Source organism: Pleurotus ostreatus (genome assembly GCF_014466165.1).
Source record: "Pleurotus ostreatus strain PC9 chromosome Unknown scaffold_8, whole genome shotgun sequence".
NCBI classification, from domain to species: Eukaryota; Fungi; Basidiomycota; class Agaricomycetes; order Agaricales; family Pleurotaceae; genus Pleurotus; species Pleurotus ostreatus.
Window position 1 is genome coordinate 1,671,130 of NW_023503163.1, and position 22,250 is coordinate 1,693,379.

At 49.2% G+C, this 22,250-nt stretch overlaps 5 protein-coding genes across 5 annotated transcripts; 3 read left to right on the forward strand and 2 right to left on the reverse strand.

Annotated features, from left to right (window-relative positions):
• Positions 1–445: 445 nt before the first annotated feature.
• On the forward strand, positions 446–1,202 carry PC9H_010896 (uncharacterized protein; the record flags this gene model as incomplete). Its single annotated transcript, XM_036780388.1, has 2 exons — positions 446–1,003; positions 1,197–1,202. 2 exons carry the CDS (start codon positions 446–448, stop codon positions 1,200–1,202), a joined length of 564 nt encoding a protein of 187 aa, XP_036627771.1.
• A 10,791-nt stretch (positions 1,203–11,993) lies between these two features.
• Positions 11,994–15,441, reverse strand: PC9H_010897 (uncharacterized protein; the record flags this gene model as incomplete). Its single annotated transcript, XM_036780389.1, has 15 exons — positions 11,994–12,048; positions 12,105–12,770; positions 12,840–12,976; positions 13,027–13,256; positions 13,312–13,435; positions 13,500–13,659; positions 13,713–13,781; positions 13,828–13,946; positions 14,008–14,055; positions 14,122–14,481; positions 14,539–14,874; positions 14,926–14,980; positions 15,036–15,076; positions 15,131–15,266; positions 15,338–15,441. The coding sequence occupies 15 exons, from the start codon at positions 15,439–15,441 to the stop codon at positions 11,994–11,996; spliced, it is 2,640 nt and encodes an 879-aa protein (XP_036627772.1).
• A 164-nt stretch (positions 15,442–15,605) lies between these two features.
• PC9H_010898 (uncharacterized protein) lies at positions 15,606–17,769 on the forward strand (the record flags this gene model as incomplete). Its single annotated transcript, XM_036780390.1, has 11 exons — positions 15,606–15,955; positions 16,007–16,097; positions 16,172–16,236; positions 16,285–16,324; positions 16,374–16,460; positions 16,517–16,566; positions 16,617–16,674; positions 16,729–16,813; positions 16,871–16,932; positions 17,001–17,426; positions 17,491–17,769. The coding sequence occupies 11 exons, from the start codon at positions 15,606–15,608 to the stop codon at positions 17,767–17,769; spliced, it is 1,593 nt and encodes a 530-aa protein (XP_036627773.1).
• A 2,397-nt stretch (positions 17,770–20,166) lies between these two features.
• PC9H_010899 (uncharacterized protein) lies at positions 20,167–21,043 on the forward strand (the record flags this gene model as incomplete). Its single annotated transcript, XM_036780391.1, has 6 exons — positions 20,167–20,276; positions 20,347–20,385; positions 20,442–20,457; positions 20,518–20,687; positions 20,751–20,817; positions 20,873–21,043. The coding sequence occupies 6 exons, from the start codon at positions 20,167–20,169 to the stop codon at positions 21,041–21,043; spliced, it is 573 nt and encodes a 190-aa protein (XP_036627774.1).
• A 243-nt stretch (positions 21,044–21,286) lies between these two features.
• MOB2_1 (Maintenance of ploidy protein mob2) lies at positions 21,287–22,117 on the reverse strand (the record flags this gene model as incomplete). Its single annotated transcript, XM_036780392.1, has 4 exons — positions 21,287–21,558; positions 21,609–21,736; positions 21,796–21,889; positions 21,943–22,117. The coding sequence occupies 4 exons, from the start codon at positions 22,115–22,117 to the stop codon at positions 21,287–21,289; spliced, it is 669 nt and encodes a 222-aa protein (XP_036627775.1).
• Between the last annotated feature and the right edge of the window lie 133 nt (positions 22,118–22,250).

The window sequence follows — 22,250 nt, forward strand, 5'->3', positions numbered from 1 at the left end:
AAGAAATACGGAAAGTCTAGTTAGAGATATTAATAACCGAGACACACCAACTAGCAGAAGATGATAGAAAATTGCCCACGTTACTATCTTCATAGTCCCATATGAATAAAGACGTATAAGTACCCTAGCCTGGCATGCTCCAGAAATCGTCCTGCACCTCTCGAGTCATTCTACCACCATTAGTAGAAAAATCTAATCTCACTACTTCCGACTCTATGCCGCTATAATGAAGCAGGTCTTGTCATAAATTCCCGAATACCACTGATCAGCCAGAAGAAGTAACATTAAATAGATAAATTCAAGATAATCAAGGAACACGATCTGCAATTAGATGCAACCCCTATGACCAGAAGAGCCATGTGCTACCTCACGTGATAACTGCCACGTAGTATCCCAGTTCAACAGACAAGTCTTCAAAACGAACCACGATATTACTCCGCGAACAATGGCTACCACCTCGATTACGCAGAACCTTCCCCTCTCTATCATTCCTGCCGTCCTCACCAGAAATGGAGCCTTCTTTCGGTCACGATACATCGCCACCTACGACCCCAGCCTCTCGTCAGATCCATTTTCCCTAAATTCCGACGATGCCCTCCTCTCAGAACTTAGAAGTTATTGCGACTTCACTCTTCTCGACAATCTCCCCAGCAACTTCGATGTTCAGTATGATCTTAACGTGGAGAAGTGGGTACAATTGGTGAACCCACCATCGCATCTCAACACCATTCTCATCGAAACCATGCAAAATACCGTCACTCGATCAATTTATAAAGTCATCATTGAAGCAAAGAGAGCTCCAATATCTGCTAGCGACCTTCTCTTTCATCCCCGCCTAGGCGTAGGAATTGCGCAGGGAGTAATCAATCAGATTGGACACTTTCTCCAGATATTGATTTCGTTCCGAAGTCATGAAGATAAATGTGGACTTATAACTTTTGTCGCAGTATGGGTTCATTACTCTCATGTCGTCCTTCATGATATTGCTGCCTTATTTGTACAGGTAGGAGTAGATGAAGCTCCGGAGACAGACTTCGAGCTTGCACGAAGTTTAGTTACTAGAGTAACTAATACCGAGTATACAGTAGATGTTGTTTATACGACTGACAAGTAGTTTGTGCATGTTTTGTTGTTTTTTATGCTATCTTATGACTGCTATTTGTACTCTATTTCATCTTGTGGACAAGATAAATAAGAGTTAGTTGGCAATCGGGGACGATTGATTTAATGTTGCCTGCAGATGTCATACTCCAAATTGGGATTTGTAGTAAGTGACATGAATATTAGTGTTTTATACCTTCCTTCATACACTGCTATAATCCATAGACATCACCTCGCAAGTTGAATCAAGTCCTATGGATCTTGTGTTATGGTCATAGACTTTATTTTACTTTACATTACCCTTTTCCAAAGCCCCTTTAATTCCCTTTACTCCTATCCTTCACTCCTACATCAGGATTATTCAACCAATTACTACACTTCACTCAGACAAGCTGAAGAAGATTATAGGAGACTGTAGGACAATACGGTAACCTGTAGAACTTGGAAGAATATTCTGGAACGTAGAAGAATTTGATTTCTTCCTTACTAAGCAATTATAAAGCAAGTACTTGGTTTTAGGCTCGGCACTGATGAAATAGGTTTTGAGCACTGCCTTAGCATAGCTTTAGCACTGCCTTGGCATAGCTTTAGCACAGCCTTGCACAGCCTACTACTCTTGATCCTTGCACAGCCTTAGTATTCGTAGAGTATAAATACCCCCCAAATTGTAGTAGATAGATAGGCAACGCAGCGCAATGCAACACAATGCAATGCAATGCAATGCGAAGTGAAGTTCAATTTATTAGTTCTCTTTGATCTAGCTGTTCCCTGAGAATGAATTCCTTCAGCATAGTAGGATAAAGTTTGTCCTTATCCTAGCCTCTATATAGAACTTCTGTATAGTCTCATTGTATTAGTAGTCTTGATTATATTGATAATTGAGTACTCAGATCAGTGAAAGCATTCTTTACTAGCAAACAGAGTAATTTGGTAGCTTGTGTCTACATTATTCTGGATACCTGTGTATTGATTCCACCGCATATTGTTTTGTCGTAACCTGGACATTTAGACTGTAGAACAATTCTGCAGGGTGTCTTATTGTTATTTCAGTTTCGGAAGTGATCTAGCAGAAACGTCTGATCTAGAGCTTCATAGTTTTGTCTCATTGCGGAGTCATACAATGTATCCTAGGGAAAGAATATTTCCTCATCATAGTCTTATTGTCATACTTCATTTCAACTTATCTTTAGTACTGTATAGTATTCTATCCTTCTTCCTCATCCTCGTGAAGCCATTATTGACTTCTAGCCTACACTCTTTTTCTACCCCTATCCCTATCCATCCCCTATTTCCCTTTCTACTACCTTGTAGAATCCCAGTGAATATTCTTTCAATAACACACCTCAGCCTGCAGCAACTTGGGTGACTGTCCGATCTATCTAGACTGATCCGACTACATCCAAAACATTTCAGTGAAACCCCACTGAGTGTGACACCGGAGACAGAGATCGCAGTGGCGGGTGTAGGATCCGACGTACCGGGACATGTTGGGCCACCAGTAGCTGCGCGAAACGAGCTCTAGGGTCTTCCATCTGCCGGCGTGTCCTGCGACCTTGGTGTCGTGGTGCTGAGCTACAATAGTCCGGCGCAACTCCGGTGAGTCCGGAACGTAGATCTTACCCCGGAACATCAGGAGTCCGTCCGATTGAGACCATTCCGCGCTCCGGACTGTCTTGCGACTGCCCTGGGCCTTCTTCAACTCCTCTGCTGCCTTTGCCACTGCATCTTCGAACTTCGCATTCCGCACTCCAGTCCGGATAGCCGTGAGGATATCCTTCTCCTCCCCTTCAAGAGTGACACCCGTGGCACAGACGGCAAAGTAGGACGGTTTAAGTAAAACCACATCCTTGTTGTCGTCCTTACCATTCGTAGTTCCGCTCTGCAGCCTGTAGACTTTTAGAGTAGAATGTGACAGGATGCCATTTACCATCATCCAGATCCAGCTGCAACAAGACCGCACCCGTAGTGTAGTCCGACGAGTCCGCCTCAACCCGGTACGGCTGATCCTCCTTCGGAAAGACAAGAACAGGTTCCGAAGTGATCAGCTCTTTGATCCGAAGAAATGCGGATTGAGCGGAGTCGTTCCACTGCCATTCCTTCGCGCAAGTGAGGTCAAAGAGAGGCCGGGCGATATGCGAGTAGTCCTTGATGAAGCGGCGGTAGAAGTTGACGAACCCAAGGAAGGATTGGAGTTCAGTCCAAGTCCGAGGGGTCGGCCAGTCCGCGACTCTGGAGACCTTCACAGGGTCCATCTTGATCTTACCCTCGGAGATGACGACTCCGAGATACTCCACCTTGGTCTGCTCGAAGTCGCACTTGTCTGCCCGGAGGAAGAGCTTGTTATGCTGGAGGATCTCTAGGACTCGTTTGAGGACCCGGTGATGCTCTTCGCGTGTCTTGGTGTAGATCAGAATGTCATCCAGATAGATAATGACCACACCTTCTGTAATGAGCTCCCGGAAGAGGTCGTTCATCATGGTCTGGAAGGTGGATGGGCTATTCGTCAGTCCAAAAAACATTACCAACGGTTTGAAGAGTCCGCGCGTAGTCCGGAACGCAGCCTTCCACTCATCACCCTCCTTGATCCGGACATTGTTGAAACCCCACCGGACGTCGAGCTTGGAGAAGTAGCGAGTGTTCCGGAGTTTGTCTACCAAGTCCGAGATGAGCGGGAGCGGGTACCGGTTCTTGATCGTCATGTTGTTGAGCTTCCGGTAGTCCTGGACCAAGCGGAGCGATCCGTCCTTCTTCTTGACAAAGAACACTGGGGCAGCCATGGGCGACTTGCTGGGGCGGATCCGACCAGTCCGGAGATTTTCTTCCAGAAACTCGTCCAGCTGTTTCTGCTCCGCAGGGGACAGCGGGTAGCACTTGGTAGAGGTCGGTTCCGCTCCATCCAGTAGCTCAATGGCGTGGTCCCACTGACGCGGCATGGGCAGTTCATCAAAGGACTCCTTCACAAAGACGTCCTCAAATTCCTGAAGGAAGTCTGGGACTGCGCTGTTCCGAGGATCGTGGGGTTTGTTGCACTGGAAAGCCAATGCGAGGCGCTGCGAGACCGTCTCCGAAGCTCGGACGTGTTCTTCCCGAAGACTCCAAAGGTACTCTGGAGCCGGAGGAGGAATGGCTGCGAAGATACGGTCACCCTTCTCAAGTCCGGAGTCATCCGGAGTTGTAGCCTCATCGTCCTCATCATTGTCCTCGCAGTCCTGAAGCTGCAGGAGATCGTCCGAGTGCAGTTCCTTGACCATTGGCATCGGACCCGTACGACACTCCCGGAGCCGCACGGACTCCTTGCGTCGGGTCAGCTTGTCATGGCGGAACTCCTTCCGACAGGTATCGCATCCGGACGGACAGCGGCTCATGGTCACCTCCTTCGTCTGCCAGTCGATCTCGGGGTTGTGCTTCCGAAGCCAGGTGTATCCGAGGATGATGTCCTGCCGACCAATGTTAGTGACCGCAAAAAGCATCCGTTCCGTGTGATCCTTGAACCGGAGTACAAGGTCCACGACTTCGGAAATGGATCTGTTTTCGTTTGGTGATCCATCAACATTGAAGACCGGGATTGGAGCGGACAGCCTGTGTCAGGTGAAACCATGAGCATCAGCGAAGCACGGATGCATGAAGACTCCGGTGGCTCCGCAGTCCACCAGGGCCTGCAGGGTGCATCGGTGTTGTGTATCCGTGCTCTGCACTTCAACAGGTATATCTAGCAAAAGCTTGCCGGGCAGCGTGGAGATCTTATAGCTACTGGGTAGCCGCCATTCCCACTGCAGGCGAAACCTTCGGAGTGTGCGGATTGTAACCGGAGTTGCTTGCTTAACGTTGGACGAATCATTGGAGTGATTGGAATCGTCTATTTCGTCTACGCTAAGACAAGCAAATCGGTTATTTACCAACGAGGTCGCACTGATCACTCGTTGGTCCAGACAAAATCCACCGTGTCCGATTCCTCAACCGGGGCCATTCCCTCATCGTCTATTCCTTCCAAAGTCCCCGCACTTTCTACAACATCTGCCGCGGTCAAGAGATCTTCGATGGCGGACATCCGCTCCTTGGTGGTCATGAACCAGACATCGTACCGGAGTGGGCACTCACGGGACATGTGGCCAGGCTTTCCGCATCGGTAGCAGAGCTGCGAAGCGGCGGGCTGGGAGCGGGTGTGGTCAACGTCCATGGGGACGCCGGGTGAGAGAGCCTTCGGAGGGGGCGGAGGTTGGAAACGGGGTTGCAGAGGCGGGAGCTGAGTCTGATGCGCGGGGAGTACACCCGCAGGAGTCCGAGCGACTCCGGAGTTGGCTGCTGGTTGGACAAGGGGTCCCGAGTGTCCGGAGTTTCCGGAGTGCACGCCGAAGTGAAAGGACTGGTTGGCAGTGCGGTTGTCAGCAACCCGCTGCGCTGCCTTGTACCATTCCTCGAAGTCATCCTCGTCCGGACAGTCTGCGGACTCGGCAACACGGCTCTGGATGATGGAGTCCAATCCGCGGCGGAACTTCATCGTGATGTTGGAGCCCTCGGTGTATCCGGACTGGTCTACAAGGTCCCGGAACTCGTCGAGGTACTCCTGGAAAGTCCAACGGCCTTGGTGGTACCGGGTGGACTCCAGCTTGAGCATGGCGGCTTTGCGTTCCCGATCCGGAAGGAAGCGAGTCCGTAATTCGGTCGCAAAGGCAGCCCAGGATTCGAAGTACGGATCCTTCGGACTCCGGAGCACCATGTCCGCGTACTCCTTGGCGCGATCCTTCTGGAAGAAGGAGAGACACCAGAGGATTTTGGCCTGCTCGGTCGGAAAGTGGTCCGGACAGAGCTGGAAGTAGATGGAGCACGTGTTGTAGAATGCGCGACCATCCTTGCGGTTTCTGTCGAAGATTGGGGGAGAGGCGGGCTTCAAACGGGAACACGGGGTGATTTCGGATCGACTCGGGGCGTGCTGGGAGGCTTTGGTGCCCCTCAGCTCGGAGTCCAGAGTCATTTTTGGATTAGTCGGATGGGGTGTTAAGAGGAGTCCTTCGATCCGGGCGAGTGTATTGTGGATGGAGCTGATTTGGGTTTGGTGTTCGTACGTCTGAGCCCACAAGGTCTGCAAAGTCTCGGAGTCCGGTCCTGAAGCGACTGGCTCGGATGGCGGGATCTGGCTGGAAGTGCCCGGCATTTCGGAGTCGTCAGGGGGGCAAGGGATGGAGTTCCTTGGGTCCTCAGAGGTGGGTGGGAGTAGCAGGAGAGCGTCCGGAATGTCTGCAAAACCGGAGGGACGTCGGGAGCGAGTCCAGAGTGGCGCACAACGTTTTCCGTAGGGCTCTGGTGCCAGGATGGGAGATCCTGTTCTGCTGTAAGGGCAACCTCAAGATGGCCGCACAGTGCAAGCCTAGCAGAGGGAGAATCCAAAGTAATGAATAAGACTAACTACAATACATGAGAGAGCTGCTCACCTAGCAGAGGGAGAATCCAAAGAGAACAGGATAAGGATTCTCCATGCTAGGAAGCGAAGTATATACTGTAGTAGCGTGGGAGGAATGAAGGGTAACTGTACAGTACACCAGCCACAGGTCCAAACGAATATCACAAGGTACGAGGGGGGGCATGTGATAACGAAGTGGAAGGGGAATGTACAGGAGTCGTGCCAGCGACCTGGGGAAGTGGGAACAAGGAATAACAAAGTGGGAAAGGAGGATGGAGGTAGCCCGGACGAGCCCCGGAGTGTATCTACGAGTCCGAGCGAGTCCAGAGTGTCCGAGCGAGTCCGAGGTGAGTCTGAAGTGCAGGAAGGCGTCAGAGTCACCGGATGTGGCTCGGATGCAAAAGGAGCGAGTGGAAAGGAAGTGGAAAGGAAAGGGAACAAAGGGGATATATGTAAGAGTCCGTGGGATGAAGGAAGAGAGAAAGGAACGAGGAGGAAGGGAGGGGGACAGGGGAATGGGAGAAAATAGGAGTGTCCCCTTACAACTACAGTATACGCTTCCTAGCATGGAGAATCCTTATCCTGTTCTCTTTGGATTCTCCCTCTGCTAGGTGAGCAGCTCTCTCATGTATTCTAGTTAGTCTTATTCATATCTTTGGATTCTCCCTCTGCTAGGCTTGCGCTGTGCGGCCATCTTGAGGTTGCCCTTACATGAACGACAAAGATCGCATTGTGCTATGCATCCCCAAGGTCAGCCACAAAGGGTGCAACATCCGAGAAATTGTAATATCTGAAGCACATTCTGTGTTAGCGCACCTCAGCACGACCAAAACAGTGGACTACCTCCAGGATAGTGTCTGGTGGAAAGACTTGGTTTCTGACACCCGCCACTTCTGTGAATCATGCGTCACCTGTCGATGCAGCAAGCCGAATAACCAGAAACCGTATGGAATGCTAAACCCACTGCCTGTAGCGTCCCACCCTTGGGAAGCAATTGGAATTGACTTCGTTGGGCCACTTCCAGAGTCCAGCGATCAGGACGCTTCGTACAACTCAATCACCGTGGTCATAGATCTACTAACCGCAATGGTCCATCTGGTGCCTAGCCGAACCACATACACGGCCAAGAATATTGCTGAACTCATATTCTCAGAAGTATACAAACTGCATGGCCTACCAAAACGGATTATCAGTGACCGCGAGGAAACTATTACGGGTCCTGGAATGAAATGAAAGGATCCGTTCTTACCTTTAGTTGGGACGCTTGGGCGCTACAGAAAGAGGGTGGCTATTGTGATAGCCGGATGCCGGTGATCGGGAAATTTGGATCTCATCAAACTTTAAGTTGGAATTAAATTAGCGCTGGGGGATTGAATTGACATTGGCACCAATTCATTGTCTTCCCATGTTTATTGCACTTCTCTTCTCCCTTTTTACTTCATCTTGTCATTTTATTTGTCTATATCTTTAAATCTATTAAATCTATATTATTAGAATAGAATGGCCCAAATTGTTATGGTATCAAGATTAATGTTACATAATCAGAAATGAGCACTCACTTCAGGGTCACCCAGGGAAACAGGGGATGGATAGGTAATAGGGAATAGAGACTACCAGACTGAACTCTGAACTATCAATGCTGCCAGATTATGTCAAGGGTGGCCATAAAGGTATCATGTCTTTCCTCATTCTGCATAATATACTTCAACAAATAGGCTTCAAGTACTCAAATCAAGCAAATCATCAAAACACTGAAGTAAAATATCAACAAATGTAGCATGTAAACTGTAGGATTATACATTTAGTATTGAGTTGACACATCTTAGCTGCTACTATTATAAGAGTAACAGAATGATCTCATGTCTGTAAGGACAAGAAAAGATATCACAGTAGCAAAGTGAGCTACAGGGCTATAAGTAAAAGGGTGTGGTACACTTTTACATGTCTGCTGTTAAGGACCGTGTCGAGGGGCCTCCTGACTTGTCCGCACAGGGGCGCGGGAGCGCGGACGAGCGGACGAGCGGAGCACACAGGACTTGGCTCCAGCTTTGATGCTGCGCCCTCCTAGCCCTGCGGTGTCCCGATTTCGGAGAGAGCAAGGTGAGAGGCGGGCTCCGTGGAGGAGCCCGCAGCGAAGACTTAGAAGGACAAGTGACGGAAAAGGAACTAAGATTCAGAGTGAGGAATACATGTCTACTAGTGCTACTATAAATACTAACTAACACATGTATGTAGTGAGGCTTAGTATGTAAGTACACATGTAGGTGAAACATGTAACAAGTGAATCCAAGTACTGCGCACCATGCATGGGCCGCAAGGGCGGAGCCTGAGGGGCTCCGAGGGTCCGAGTATCCGAAAGGGGCGTAGGGGGGGACCCCTAAGGGGGCGTGAGGACTGGTATATGACATCTGCTAATTAATTAAGTATGGATCTTTCAGATAGATGGATGTCATGGAGATCGGGACAGTGACTTAATTGGAATTAGTAAGGGGGCAAAGGGATAATTATGGAATAGGGAACAAAGGGGCCATCAGACTCTAAATGCCCTCAATGTTATGGTCCAGTTTATTCCAAAGATCATCTCTTCTCACTATCATATCTAAATGTGGATGTCATGTCCTCTTACTAATCATTATTCTGATATCCTTAGTAATAACCTCACCAGTAACACATGTCTGCAGTACATAGGGTACCACATGTATTACAGTATTTAAAGACTAGTAAAATTCCAGGGAATGCCAGCTCATTCTCTTGGGATTCTGCTAATTCTAGTGTGATATCTAAAGTCAACTAAGCTATCTTTTGTATCTTTTTTCTTTAGTATTCTTGTAGGAGCCATGTTATACCTTTGGATTAGTGTTGGCCTAACACACAAGTCATGGTTAGGGTGCAATAAAGACACCATTGCTTCATTAGAACACTCAAGTAGCAGACTTCAGATAGCCAAGTCCAGATGTGACATCCATTAAATCATTGTAGTGATACACAAGGGAGTATGGCATAGACATTTACAGATTAACTCACTTCCTTCAGTGTCATGACTCATGATAAATAAGCTGTATACATAGCAGAACATCTTTAAGATAGTCAGAAAACAAGGGAATAGGGGAAAGTGTTACTGAGCAAACAGAATGGGTAAACATCAACCACATGAACTTATATATATTGCTTGTATATCTTGTCACTGTTAAGGACGGTCCTTGCAAGTACGAGGGCCTCATGTTCGCCGCAGGTACGCGGCCTGCAAGGAAGAGAAAATAAGGACCGAGTATGTACAGGCTTGGCTTCAGCTACTACTGCGCCTCCCACACTCTTGCATGCCCTGTATTTCAATAGGTGAGGATAGAAGAGAGAGAGACTACAACAAAGTAGTCGAGGGATGCAAAGAGGGTAAGAACAAACTAATATTCAGACTGAGGTACGAGTAGCTATGAGTAGAAACTAGCTACTCGTACAAACTAAATACTGAAGGGCACGTGGTATCTGTGTGCCCATGAAACCTACATGAGTCTGGTAACAGTATATGTATATGTATTAGTAAGTAACTAGTACAAAAGTCTGAGTATCCGCGCATACACGCAGACCAAAAGTCCCAATCTTGTATCATGTGAGCATGCCCCTAGTAGCCCCTAAGGAGCTTCCTGATCGTGCCCATAACAGTCACTAGAGCCCCCCAGAGTTTTTATGAACATCAGAGAACATGTGGGAAGCAAGTAATGTGCAAGCCTTGAGCTAAGGCTCTTTCTCTCTCTATACCTATGTACTCCATGGCCTGCAGTTCCTTCATGTCAACTGACCTATGTTGGGCCATTCTCAGCATGGGAATGCCTCTAGACATCAACTCAATTGTCCGCTACACTGGTTGCAAGCTACAGATTGTTCAATGTGTACTCCAGAGTTTCTCATGCTGCTGGGTTGATGCTTTGCTGCAGTTTTGTTCAAACCCATTCAGAGTATGTGTCACCATTGTAGTTCAGTGGTAGTAAGAATATAGAAAAAATCACCCAAAAATCAGATCATAAAAGTCTGCCTGGAAACTGTTGGGGGACTCCAGCAACGGTATATACAAGCAATATATGTAGATGTAAGGCTGCTAAGCCCGTGTTCCAAAGTTATCATTCACCGAAGATGTGCACACCCAAGTGTGCATTTTTCTACAAAAGGGTGCCAGTGCCAACTGTTTTGTAAACAGCAATAATACTCAAAATAGGCCTCTCACAATCTGGTTTTTCTGTACTATATCTATCATTGAATGAGTCCATGTAAGACAAAGTCACAGGTCGGAAGTTTGTTATTTGTTGATGCTCACCACTATTCATTCTGCTACTGTCTACTCCACAGTTTCCATCTGTTATCTTCTTTTACAATGTGGATCTCATCTCCATATCCTATCCTAACTTCAATGATTCAATGACTATCTATTTTACCAAGTACTATTATAGATCAATAGGACCCGTACAGGCCATGCATTGCAGTGGCTACAGCCCCAAGTCAACAGATGACGAGTAAGTGAACAATTGCCCACATACTGACAGCCCGCTCTCCGTTTGCCATAGTACGTCCACATGCTGCAGGGTGTCGGCTCGTTGGCGATGCCGTACGTGTATTTGTAGGTCCGTCGATCGATTAGATTAGAGGGAGGTATTGCGTACGACCACCACGACAAATTTGAAGATATCTCGCTATCTTTGTGCAGTGTCGGCTTCCTCTCCCCCTCCTCTTTTCCTCTCCTTTCCTCCCGCCCCATCCATTTCCATGTTCACTCGATCAGCGTCCTCTGCTACCATTCCCTTTCGTTGCCTTCGTCGTCGTTCGCGGACACCCCGTCTCTTCCCTTTTGTTTCTAGCTCACTCGCATCAAAGTTTGCCGTTCTGACCCTCGTCGAGTGCATACGAGGGATCGAGGGGACATCTTCTCTTTGTCTTGCTTGCGATCTCGCAATCTGGTGGATCATCGTGTACTAACCTCGTCACTTTCTCAGTAGACGGGGAACGGGCACGGCGACGTGCTCACCAACGTCAACGTTATGTCCGTGTGGGTGGTTTCGAGGCGCCTTTGAAGTCGTCGTTTGAGTTCTTAGGATAAGTATGCCGGTTTCTTTCACTCGTATCCATGTTCTCTCTCTCCGTCAGGTGTACCCACCACCATCGTGGCTGCGGCTCGCTATTGTGTTCGCGCCACCATCTTCACGTTATCATCGTGCCATCGTGTCATCGGGGCCCTGCAGGCGTCGTAGGTGAGGCTCTGCCTCCTCGCGTCTATCCCTTTGCTGGCCTATGCACCCGTTCGCGTATTTGGTGCTAGTGGCCCCGCGTGAAACCCCATGATAGCGTCAATACAAGCGTGTTATATGTCTACTTACAAATCAGACGAAAGCTACACAGAGGAGCCCATACGAAGATATTTAGCTTTTAGCGCGCCACTTTGTGCGTGAGGAGACGAGACGAGAGTGGAGCAGAGGCGTACATAATGTTGCCCAAGGGCTCAACGCAATCAAACAAAAGGGTTTGCATCGAAACTAGCGAGATACCCATTCCATACATCCAGGCTATGCGAAATGCAGGTGTCAGTTCCCTTACAACGAACGGATAGAGAGTCACGTACTCGAATCCGCCTATGGCGGAGGCCCAGAGCTCTCCGCCCCCGGCAGTACCGTCGAACAGATGGAACGGCTCTGAGGCGACTTTGGCTTGGTTCTGGGGAGAAATATCATACACTGTAGTCGGCATCATTGGACGAGACGCCTGCCGCAGGGCCTGCGAATTAGGAGTCTCGTCTGGTGATACAGCTAGTGCAGGGTACGCAGCAACAGGGGTGTTGAGGAAATATTCATCTTGGTATACCTGTGGTCGCGGCTGGGAGCTCAAATGGCTGGCGTAGGAGTACTGTCCAGCGTGCGAGGGGACCTGGCCGGTAACGGCATCTGAAGTCAGCCATCGAGGAAGCGTGATAGAATTGAAAACAGGTAATCGAGCCAGTTCATCGGAGGAAAAGACGTTGGAATCGGCATGAGAATGGGTCTGTGGTGTGCCTAACAGAGGTGTCGGAACATCGATGTGAGAGTTTTCGGCTGAACTGAGGGTTGGGGTCGGAGAGCCTAGCAAGTCTGCTATGGTAAAGATGCCGTCATCAGTAACAGGCGTTGTGTAGGAGGCTTGTTGAGCAGGCGGCGGGCGCTTGTTGGAGCGAGTGTTAGATTCGGGGAAGGGTAACTGGTCCATTTTAGCAAGGACGTTTATCTTATCCCACAATCTTCCTGAGACCCGCCATCTAGGAAGCGGTGGGCATCACATTAGATCGGAAAGGACGCGTCTTAACTACAATCTAAAAGTGACTCACCGTGTCTCGTACACTTTGAGGACATGCATCAGTTTATATACGTCTGCCATTTCTTTGTCCGTATTGAACGATATATGTGACTTCTTAGCACCCCATATATTTATGAGGAGCACGATGCTTGCAGTGAAGGCAACAATCTAACAGGTCAGAAAGAGGTAATGGAGGGGCGGACAGACTTGTGAATCACCTGGCATGTAGGTGCAGGGATACCAAATCCAAACGACATGTATGAATCAAGTAGATGGGCGCATGAGCGAGCGGCGTTGACGCAAATGGAGAGTGAAGGGAACGAAAGGCCTGAGGCCTTAGCCGAAATGAAAGGTCGATGCACCAAGATCTGGATGTAGTAGTAGGTGCAGAACAAATGTGCAGACAACGAGTGAATGTCGGGGTCATCGCTCTGGGGCTTCCATCGGACTGATGGTGGGCAATAAGTCTCGGATAATGCCCCGCTGGAAGTAAGAGGCCTTACGTAGTTCTGGGACGGAGTCTAACCACTTGTTCAATTGCGAGTCAAGCTCCGCGACAATTTTTCGTTCCGTATTAACACCCATTCCTGACACACCCATCCACAATTTCGACTTGTTCGTAGGATACTAGCGGAGAAAGGTAGTAATCAGAAAGGGATATACTCATGCATAACGGGATAAAGATGCGTACTAGGAGCCGCAAGACAGTACCAAGAATCTCGCCTAGTTTGATGAGTAGATTGAACGCAGTTATGCTAGATAATTTTCCTGGGGGCTGCATAAAAGCCAACTCTGGGTCTGGATTCGTCCAGTACTCGTCATCGACTTCAACCGGGTATTCGACATCGTAGCTACGGGCCAATCCATCAGCCATATAGTAAGTAGAATAAGCACCGCGACATACTCTTCCGCGTGAATGGTACACGGCCGCCCGACATAAGCGCAGAGCAGTCGATCCGAGAAAAAAAGCGACCTATAATGAGCGTCGGCTCAGAGGTTCGAAAACTCTTCGGCGAGACAAAACCTGCCAGAAAGCCCGCTTCCACAGCTCGTCCTGTACTGTGGGTCTATCTACCTTCGATGTCCGTCTATGTGCACCAACTTCTTGAGCATATCGCATCCCGATGCCAGTCATGAGCTAGTATGAAGGAATATCATCAGTGCCCGAGCGCAAGTAACAAGAGAGACCTGCAACTTACCCAACATGCTTGAGGATTCGCAGTTCCTTGATAGTACAAAACAGCAAGCTAGACGTACATATAAGGGATCAATATATTGAAGCGTGATGGTAAGATCATTGGGCCTCGACTTACGGAATAGAATTGTAACTCGTACAAAGACGGCGCTTCGGACATCGTGAAGGACTGGCGCACCACGGGGATTTGTGAGAACCATTTCTCGCCAGTAGAGAGCGACGGATCCATTCCTTCTTCGTCGATAACACGGGGGTCATCCGAATAGCGCGATGCAATTGCACATACAGCTAATACGACGGAACCGAACCAATGATCTTGCAAGTGAAGCTTTGCCGCAAGTTGAGATTCAAACATTGGTCTGTGCAGCAAAGGTATAGTGAGGTTGATGGTGTCGAAGTAGGTTTCGACAAGGCTGTCTAAGAGACTTGGCTCAGGAAACTGATAACTAGTGGTGGTATGCGTCTTCTCTGCAGCATCCTACGCAAAATCAGCGACACATATGACGGGGTAAAGGCCTGGTTAACTTGCATAAACGTTCGCAGCGCGCGATATGTCAGGTTTATTATCGCTGGTTAAATTGGTATATTCTTGTTTGACACCCATCGCAATGTTCAGCAGGGCATAACCACTGGACTTCCCAAAGAACCGTGCCACCGGAAGTATGTGCAATTGCTTCAGCTCGTCGGCCAATTCATCAACGTCTAGGCCGTCGGAGTCTTGGCTTGGAGGGGAGGCGGAGGAAGTTTTCTCGAATACTGGACGGGGTAAACATTCGCTACCGAGCATCATTACACCTTCCGCAGGTGGCTCCTCTTGCAGGTCCGCATTGTCAGGCTCGAATTCTTGAACAGAGTTTGATTCCCTGCGAAGCTGAGCATATATTACGCCTGTGTGGCATGAGAAGAGGGGAAACCGGCGTACCTCTTGGATAGTACGCTCCAAGGCCTTCACGCGCTCTTCGAGGCCCGTAACATAACTAAAACAATCGACGTAAGTACCATTGGGGCATAAAGTGAACATGCAAGCCTCACGACTGGTTGGATGCTGATAGTATATTGTTCCCCGGTCCCTGCTGTTCGAACGATAAAAACACAATGCAGATGCGCAGTCAGTATGTAGAAGGTACCTTTTTCGAGAGGTTGTGAGTACATTCTGAATCGAACGCAATACAGTTCGAGCACCGATTCCCCGGCATAAGGGCACTATCACCTGTCAAAATGAGCATCTGAGCATCCATCTCAATCTCGAACGCCTGGGCATCACTATTCACATTTTACTGATCATGGAGATCTTTGGATCAGCACTGTGCACTCGAGCTGATTCGGAAGACTACTGACTCTTCTTATGGCGACATATGTCACAGGCTCCTTGTAATCTTCGCCTCTTGGAGCCAGGGAAAGGCGCAAAGGTCGAATCGCGGTGTGTCGTAGAAGACATCGTGGGTCATCGACAGTGGTCTATATGCATGATATTTATGATGGTCGTCGTGAAGGAGTTCGACCGCTCGGCAGTCTCTGCGCTTCACTCGCCGTGAATGTCCGCCATAAACGGATCAGGCTCAGGCCGAAACGACTTACTCATTCCCTTGCTGAACGTCGATCATGCCGGGTTCGTGTGGCGGCGCCTATGTCCACGAATCTTCGATGTGGAGTACGAGGGAAGACTCGGCGCGGAACGGGGAGGAAGCCAAATGTCTGCTCGATGTGCACGGTGCCGACTACAGCAATAAGGCAGTTCGAAGCCCCGACTACAACCAAACGCCACCCACCTTATGCTGGAAGAAGACCAAATGGATAGTGGTGGTGCTCATAACACTGCTCGTGTTCGTTCGGAGACTCTTCATCCCGCTGCCACCTCACCCAAACCAGACGTTCGTTGGAGAGAAGTTGAGGTCAAATGGCACGCATGACTTCAAGCGGACGGTTGTACTCATTTCTATCGATGGCTTTCGGTGCATTCTTTTTGTTTGAGTTCTCTGGTCGTACACTCACGGGAGTTTCAGCGCGGACTACCTGGATAGAGGGCTTACGCCTCATTTACTCAATATCAGCAAGCAGGGAATCAGAGCGAAGTTCATGCGCCCTATATTTCCTGTATGTTCACCTTTTTAACTGTTTAGAAGTGTCAATTAACGTAGATTGTGTGAAGACGCTAACGTTTCCGTAAGTCACCATCAAATGGCCTTGACGTCTTTAACCCGAATGTGTCGCGCAGGAATCACTGGACGCTCATGTATGTCCCTGCCTCCTCTCTAGTTTCTGAACTGACTTGACCTTGTAGGACAGGGCTTTACGCTGAATCTCACGGGATCGTTGCCAATGTTCGTCCACTATTCACTAATGAATTAGGCGAGATGCTAATTAAGTTAGAATTTCTGGGACCCAGCAAGCCGAAGTGAGTTCCACTACAGTAATGTAAAGTCGTGGCGGAATGCTTCTTGGTGGTTCGGTGAACCGGTGCGTGTATAGTGCGACCTTAAGCTTCCTGACTTGGTTTTTGACCCGCTACGTAGATGTGGGAGACTGCTCGTCGGGCTGGGTTGATCACAGCGAACCTCATGTGGTACGTATGCACAACATACATATCCTTTCTCTAACCTAGAACTGAACCAGGCTTGGTCCAACCAAGACAAGCTCGGGTGTTGAGTCCACCTACTTTGTTCCATGGAAGGTGAGCACTGATTTCCATCAGTATGCAATGGTATGGAGTATCACATCCCTGCAGGACAATGTTCCGTTGAAAGAGAAACTCGACCAGATTATTTCCTGGGTAGATCTCCCGCTCCTCAAGCGACCTCAGCTCATTCTTGGTTCGTCGGCAACTTCCTCCAGTACCAACAAGTCGCTAAGGCGCCCTCTTTCTTTAGCATATGACCAATCTCTTGATCATGCCGGGCATACCAACGGCCCGATGTCCGTCGCTGTAAACGTGAGTCGCTTCGCCGTCATATTCGAGGACCATCGCCGACCTCTACTCAATTACACGAATCCTCCCAGCGAACGCTGCAACAGATCGACGGCTTCGCGAGAGATCTACACGCAGAACTCCAGGCTCGCAACCTTACTGACATAGTCGATACCATTTTCGTCAGCGATCATGGCATGGCGGATACGAGCCAACCGGAGTTCATATATATGGACGACATCCTCGGAGCTGACGGCGTAAAAATGATCGAACACGAAGACGGCTGGCCTTCGATGGGTTTACGATTCCGCCCACAGGCCAACGAGACACATTACCTGCAAACCTTGATTCAAGCGTCGGAAGCGAACGGTCATAAATTCGACGTGTACACCCACAAGACGATGCCGAAGAGATACCACTTTTCGAATAGCGATAGGATTGCGCCGATCTACGTCGTGCCGAAACTTGGGTATGCACTCACGACCTATGAGCAAGGGACTGCTGGGATGAGTGCAGGGGTATGCAACCATACTGTGTTATAGGCAAATCAAACAACCTGCTAACTTGTTCGTTGCTGCTTAGAATCACGGGTACGATAATATGGAACCCTCGATGCGTGCTGTCTTCATCGCACAAGGCCCCTTCTCCACGGTCGCGAAGGCTTTGCAGCGCTCTGGATTGTCGGCGTATCACTTCCTCTCATGCCTCGATGCTGTATGGCGAGCGGTACCAGATGATACGCATATCATCGAAGGCTTCCGGAACGTCGAGCTGTACAACTTGGTCACAAAGTTGTTGGGTATACAGCAGTATGCGGCGAAGAATAACGGGACTTCGGGGTTTTGGGATAAGTACTTTTAACTGTCAGAGCTTAGATCTGCCCCGCTAGAGCAAGATGATGGAAGACGATACATTTTTCATGATAGAGCCACCATTTGGGCATTGTCAATATAAGAACCTCACGAGGGCGTTGTCAATGAGTAGTAGACCCACCTCGCCGTTGCGTGCTTTTCTTTGGCAACGGCAACAGAAGGCGCATTCGAACTTGGTACATGAGCTACTGATATGCGAACTCGGATTGACGGCGATTCTGTAGTAATGTGAACGTCATTTCTCCACGAGGGTACGGTGGCAGGTGCCAGGAATGCAGTGACTGACAAGAAATACAGGCATGGAAATAAGCGTCATTCACGCTGAACGGCATCATCTTCTGTAGTCTAGAGTACTTCACCGTGGCATCCGTCGGCTGGGACCGCATCATACTCTGCCTCCCAGTCCTCCCACCACTGTGACGGCGATGGATGTCTATGACGGTAGCGGAGCCTCACCACTGGAATCGTCCGAAAGAAAAAATCGTAGTCGAGAGGGGGACGAGGAACATTCGCGTTGAATCTTCTGCTAATGCTAATGCAGGAAAGACCTGGCATAGCGTCGAAGGTGCTCCTGACCCCATCGTGGTAACGAGATGGGTCGCTCCGGCAAGCGTTCCATTGGGCATCAAAACGAAGGTAACGGAGCCTCGGTGCTGTGAGTGTAGCAACCTTCCTTGATGCGGTCTAATTCGGGTCAATGCATCATGATCATGTTCTGCGCGCATCAAATACGACTCACGGAGGGGGTCGATTGCGGGCGTTCTAGGTTCTGCGGCCAACCAACTTTACCAAGTCGTCGAATTTGATGAAGTCCACAGCGAAGACCACCACATTTCGAAGTGCTTTTAAGTCAATGTTTGGTAGGTTCGACCAATGGATCGCATTGGGCGTTCGAGTTGATCCTCAGATGTGTGATATGTCGTCCTAGTATGATACTTGACGCGGAATGGAGAGAGCTTCTGAAGGCTTTCACGATGGATGTGCAGACCCCCCACGAACCGTAGACTAAGAGTCAAGTGCTCGATTAGGAGCTGAGACTCCATGAATCGAGCGACACTCGTATAGTCTGCTGTGATATTCTCAGCGAAAATAAAGTCTTCTTCGTATAAGAAGGGTGATGTTCTATATCCTCCCCTACCGATATCCAAATATCGCACGTTGGGAAGTCGTTGGCGTATGAGTTCGTAGATGCCCCGATATTTGTCCCCCATGAAGCTGGAGGGTGCTAGTGTAATCCTCTGCACGAGACGCCCGATTCGGTTACCAAGGGATTCTGTTATCGTACGCGCAAGAAGATGGGATACTCGTGAAGTGAATATCAGCATAGAAAAATTGCTCCGCAATTAGATGCAGCTCCCGAGACACGAATAGCACCCTGACGGTCGACGAGCGCGACTATGAGGTGCAGAAGTTTGGCAGGTAGCTGGGCATCGATATCCCGACGCGATCAAGCAGCGATGAGGCTGGCAATGAGTTCCAGCAGAAAGCGGCCTTTGCCCATGCTGACGAGCTTGATTTCAAACAGTGTCAAACTGACAAAACGCGTCGCGTCTCCCCATCGTACACTTTATTTCTTCTCCTGCATCTTTCCCCCGCCGCCGTTTTCGCTAATGTGCTGAACCTCTTTATCTACATGCATTGCCTGATAATGCACCGTCATGAAAGAATGTTCATGCACGAAGATGAGGGAAGGGTGTTCGGAATCTAGATATGCAAGGCAGGGTTGTCTAGCTATCGACGAAGCATCCCACCCCCTACGCGCGAGGGATATTAGCTGGGATTCTTGAGTGCAGCGGGTCATGTACAGGCTGGGAGTAGATGCCAAGCATCAAGTGATATGAGGTCTCAGACTCTCGCCTTCGTTTTCGGACTGAGCACTCTTCTATTGTTCTCGGCATCTCTACCACCTGACCACCATCGTCGATGGCCGACGACGCATTCCCAAAGACCGTCAAAGGCGCACAATAGTGAAGTAGAATTCTTGGTTGATCTTGCCGTCCTCCGGGCCCTTCTCGTTCTAGAGTCGGACACATTGAGCATTGTGTTTCGTAACACTCGCAACAGACATGCCCTCACCTCAAGGGGCTTGACTACTTTAGACAATACCACCGGGGCTCAGCGTAGATGGGGGAAGCGCCATTTATGCTGAACTCAGGGCATGCTTGCCAGTGGCTTCCAGACCAAATAACCTGCTCCGATAAAAGAAGGCACAGCCACGTAGACTGATCCTCGTTCTATTCTTATTCCTCTGATTCCCCATCAACGAGCAGCGTGAGTGCTTTCACCATTGTGAAGTCAACATCCAGTTATTGATTCAGATCCATGTTCTACTAGGCTCGATTGTATTCCTTCCCATTTCCTTCGTTTCGAAATTCTCATCTTGAAAATGCGTTTCTTTGTCGCTATCGCTCTTTTCGCTTCTTTCACTGCTGTGCTTGCGGAGCAGTTCACCGTCATTGTGGGCAAAGATAACGGGCTGGCTTACGACCCACCCTTGTGAGAATTGACTTCAAAGTCTACCCCCAGGATTTTGGAGCGTTGCACTGATTCTTTCTGCCTATCACAGTGTCACGGCTAAGAATGGAGATGTCGTCGCTTTCCAATTGTGAGTGGTTTTCTGGTCCTCGTTTATCTAAAAGCAATATTCAACGACGATTTCAGTGTGTCGAAGAACCATGTAAGAGCATTTTCGCCGACTCTACATCCTTAGCCCCAGCTTAAACCCCGCCCCTACCAGACGGTTACCCAATCTACATTCGCCAACCCCTGTCAAAGGATGACCACCCCCACCCAGGGTGTCGATTCCGGGTACATGCCTGTTGCAGCTGGGGCCACTGCCTTCCCGCAATGGAGCATCACAATCAACAACGCCTCCAACCCTCTTTGGTTTTACTGTGCACAACAACCGTAAGTATCTCCATCGCAACGAGAATTGAGCAGGGAATTTACTCCTTTTCTTTCGCTTCCAAGACATTGCACACGAGGCATGGTTTTCGCTATCAACCCGACGGCTGATAAGACATTCGACCAGTTCAAGGTGAGTCCGATGTTCCGGTTGTTGGGTTGTCTATATTGAGTCGGCTCCTTTACAGGCTGCTGCAACTGGCGGTGCCGCAACTGGATCTGCCGCAACCGGGTCAGCTACCAGTGCTGGTACTTCACCGTCAGCGTCTGCACCTGCCGGCAATAGTGCTTCCTCCATCGATCGCAGTGCTGTCAGCGTACTTGCTTGCATCACCCTGGCATTGGCTATGTTCCTATAAGTGAATCCCCTCGATGGGCGACGACATTGAAACTGTATTTTGACCACTTTCGTTAAATTTGGGCTCTGGCTAGCCTTAGGGATGGGTTTAGGAAATATACTTGACGTTGGAATCATGAAATGAGGGACGAGTAATATCTGGTATCCAAAATGTGGTAACTACGTAGGTAAATGTGGTAACTACGTAGGTAAATGTGTATCCATGGTGAGTAAGGGAAATATTCGGGTATCGATGTACACGTTATCACGCGGCGAGGATACCCATCTCCGTCCATCGTTCCCAGAGCGCGCCAACGCCAACGGGAGTATTTGGATCGCCTCTGATGTCCTTGACTTCCAGAAGCTCGTACTCGCGACCAAAGGCCAGGAAATGCGCGAAGAGGGAGTTGAAGTGAGGTTCCGCGCGTAGGTGCAGGATCTGTGGGTAATGTGCGTGATATATGTGCGCGAAGACGCGGAGGAGTTGGCGGTAGATATGCTTGACTGTCGTCGGGAAAGACTGGTGGAATTCCTGGTCTAGTCGCAGTGTGAGCGGGTAGGATGAGAAGAAGGGAAGAATGGTTTACTTGTCTTGGTGGGGAAGACGTTCTCATCGTCTATCAGATTTTGAATGGAGGTCATGACATAGTCGATATATGTAGGCGCGGGGAGGGATACTTGTCTTCGATCTTGGTTGATCCAAGTATAATTGAGTCTTCAGTAGCCACAACTCGTCAGACGACCAGCGCGTCGATTGAAGGGGAAATATAATACCTAGGGCCACCCGACATCGTGGCGCAAGATTGCTGTGTGCAGCATTCCGTCAGAACACCATAGAACTCGTTCAAGTTCGTGTAGAAATCATAGACTGACATCAAGCAAACATCAGCAATCGCATTGTGGCACGAGACTGAGACTTACTGTTAACAGCCACCCATTCCATTATGTCCACGTATTTCGGTAATCTGACGATGGTCTTGAAGTTCCCCTTCACCAACGCTGCGTCTACAAATGGTCGAGACATGTACAAGGGTTTCTGGTTCGCACTGTCCCCTGGCGATCCCCCAGGCGAAGCAAGAACTGGCGAAGGCAGCATGCTGTTCTGGTTGGGCGAAAGGGGGATGTTCAGCGTTGGAGACGGTCGTCTACGCCCGCGATTGCCACTGTTCAGATTCGGTCGGCTACTGGTTGGTTGTTATCAACGACTGCGGTTCTCATATAATGAATCG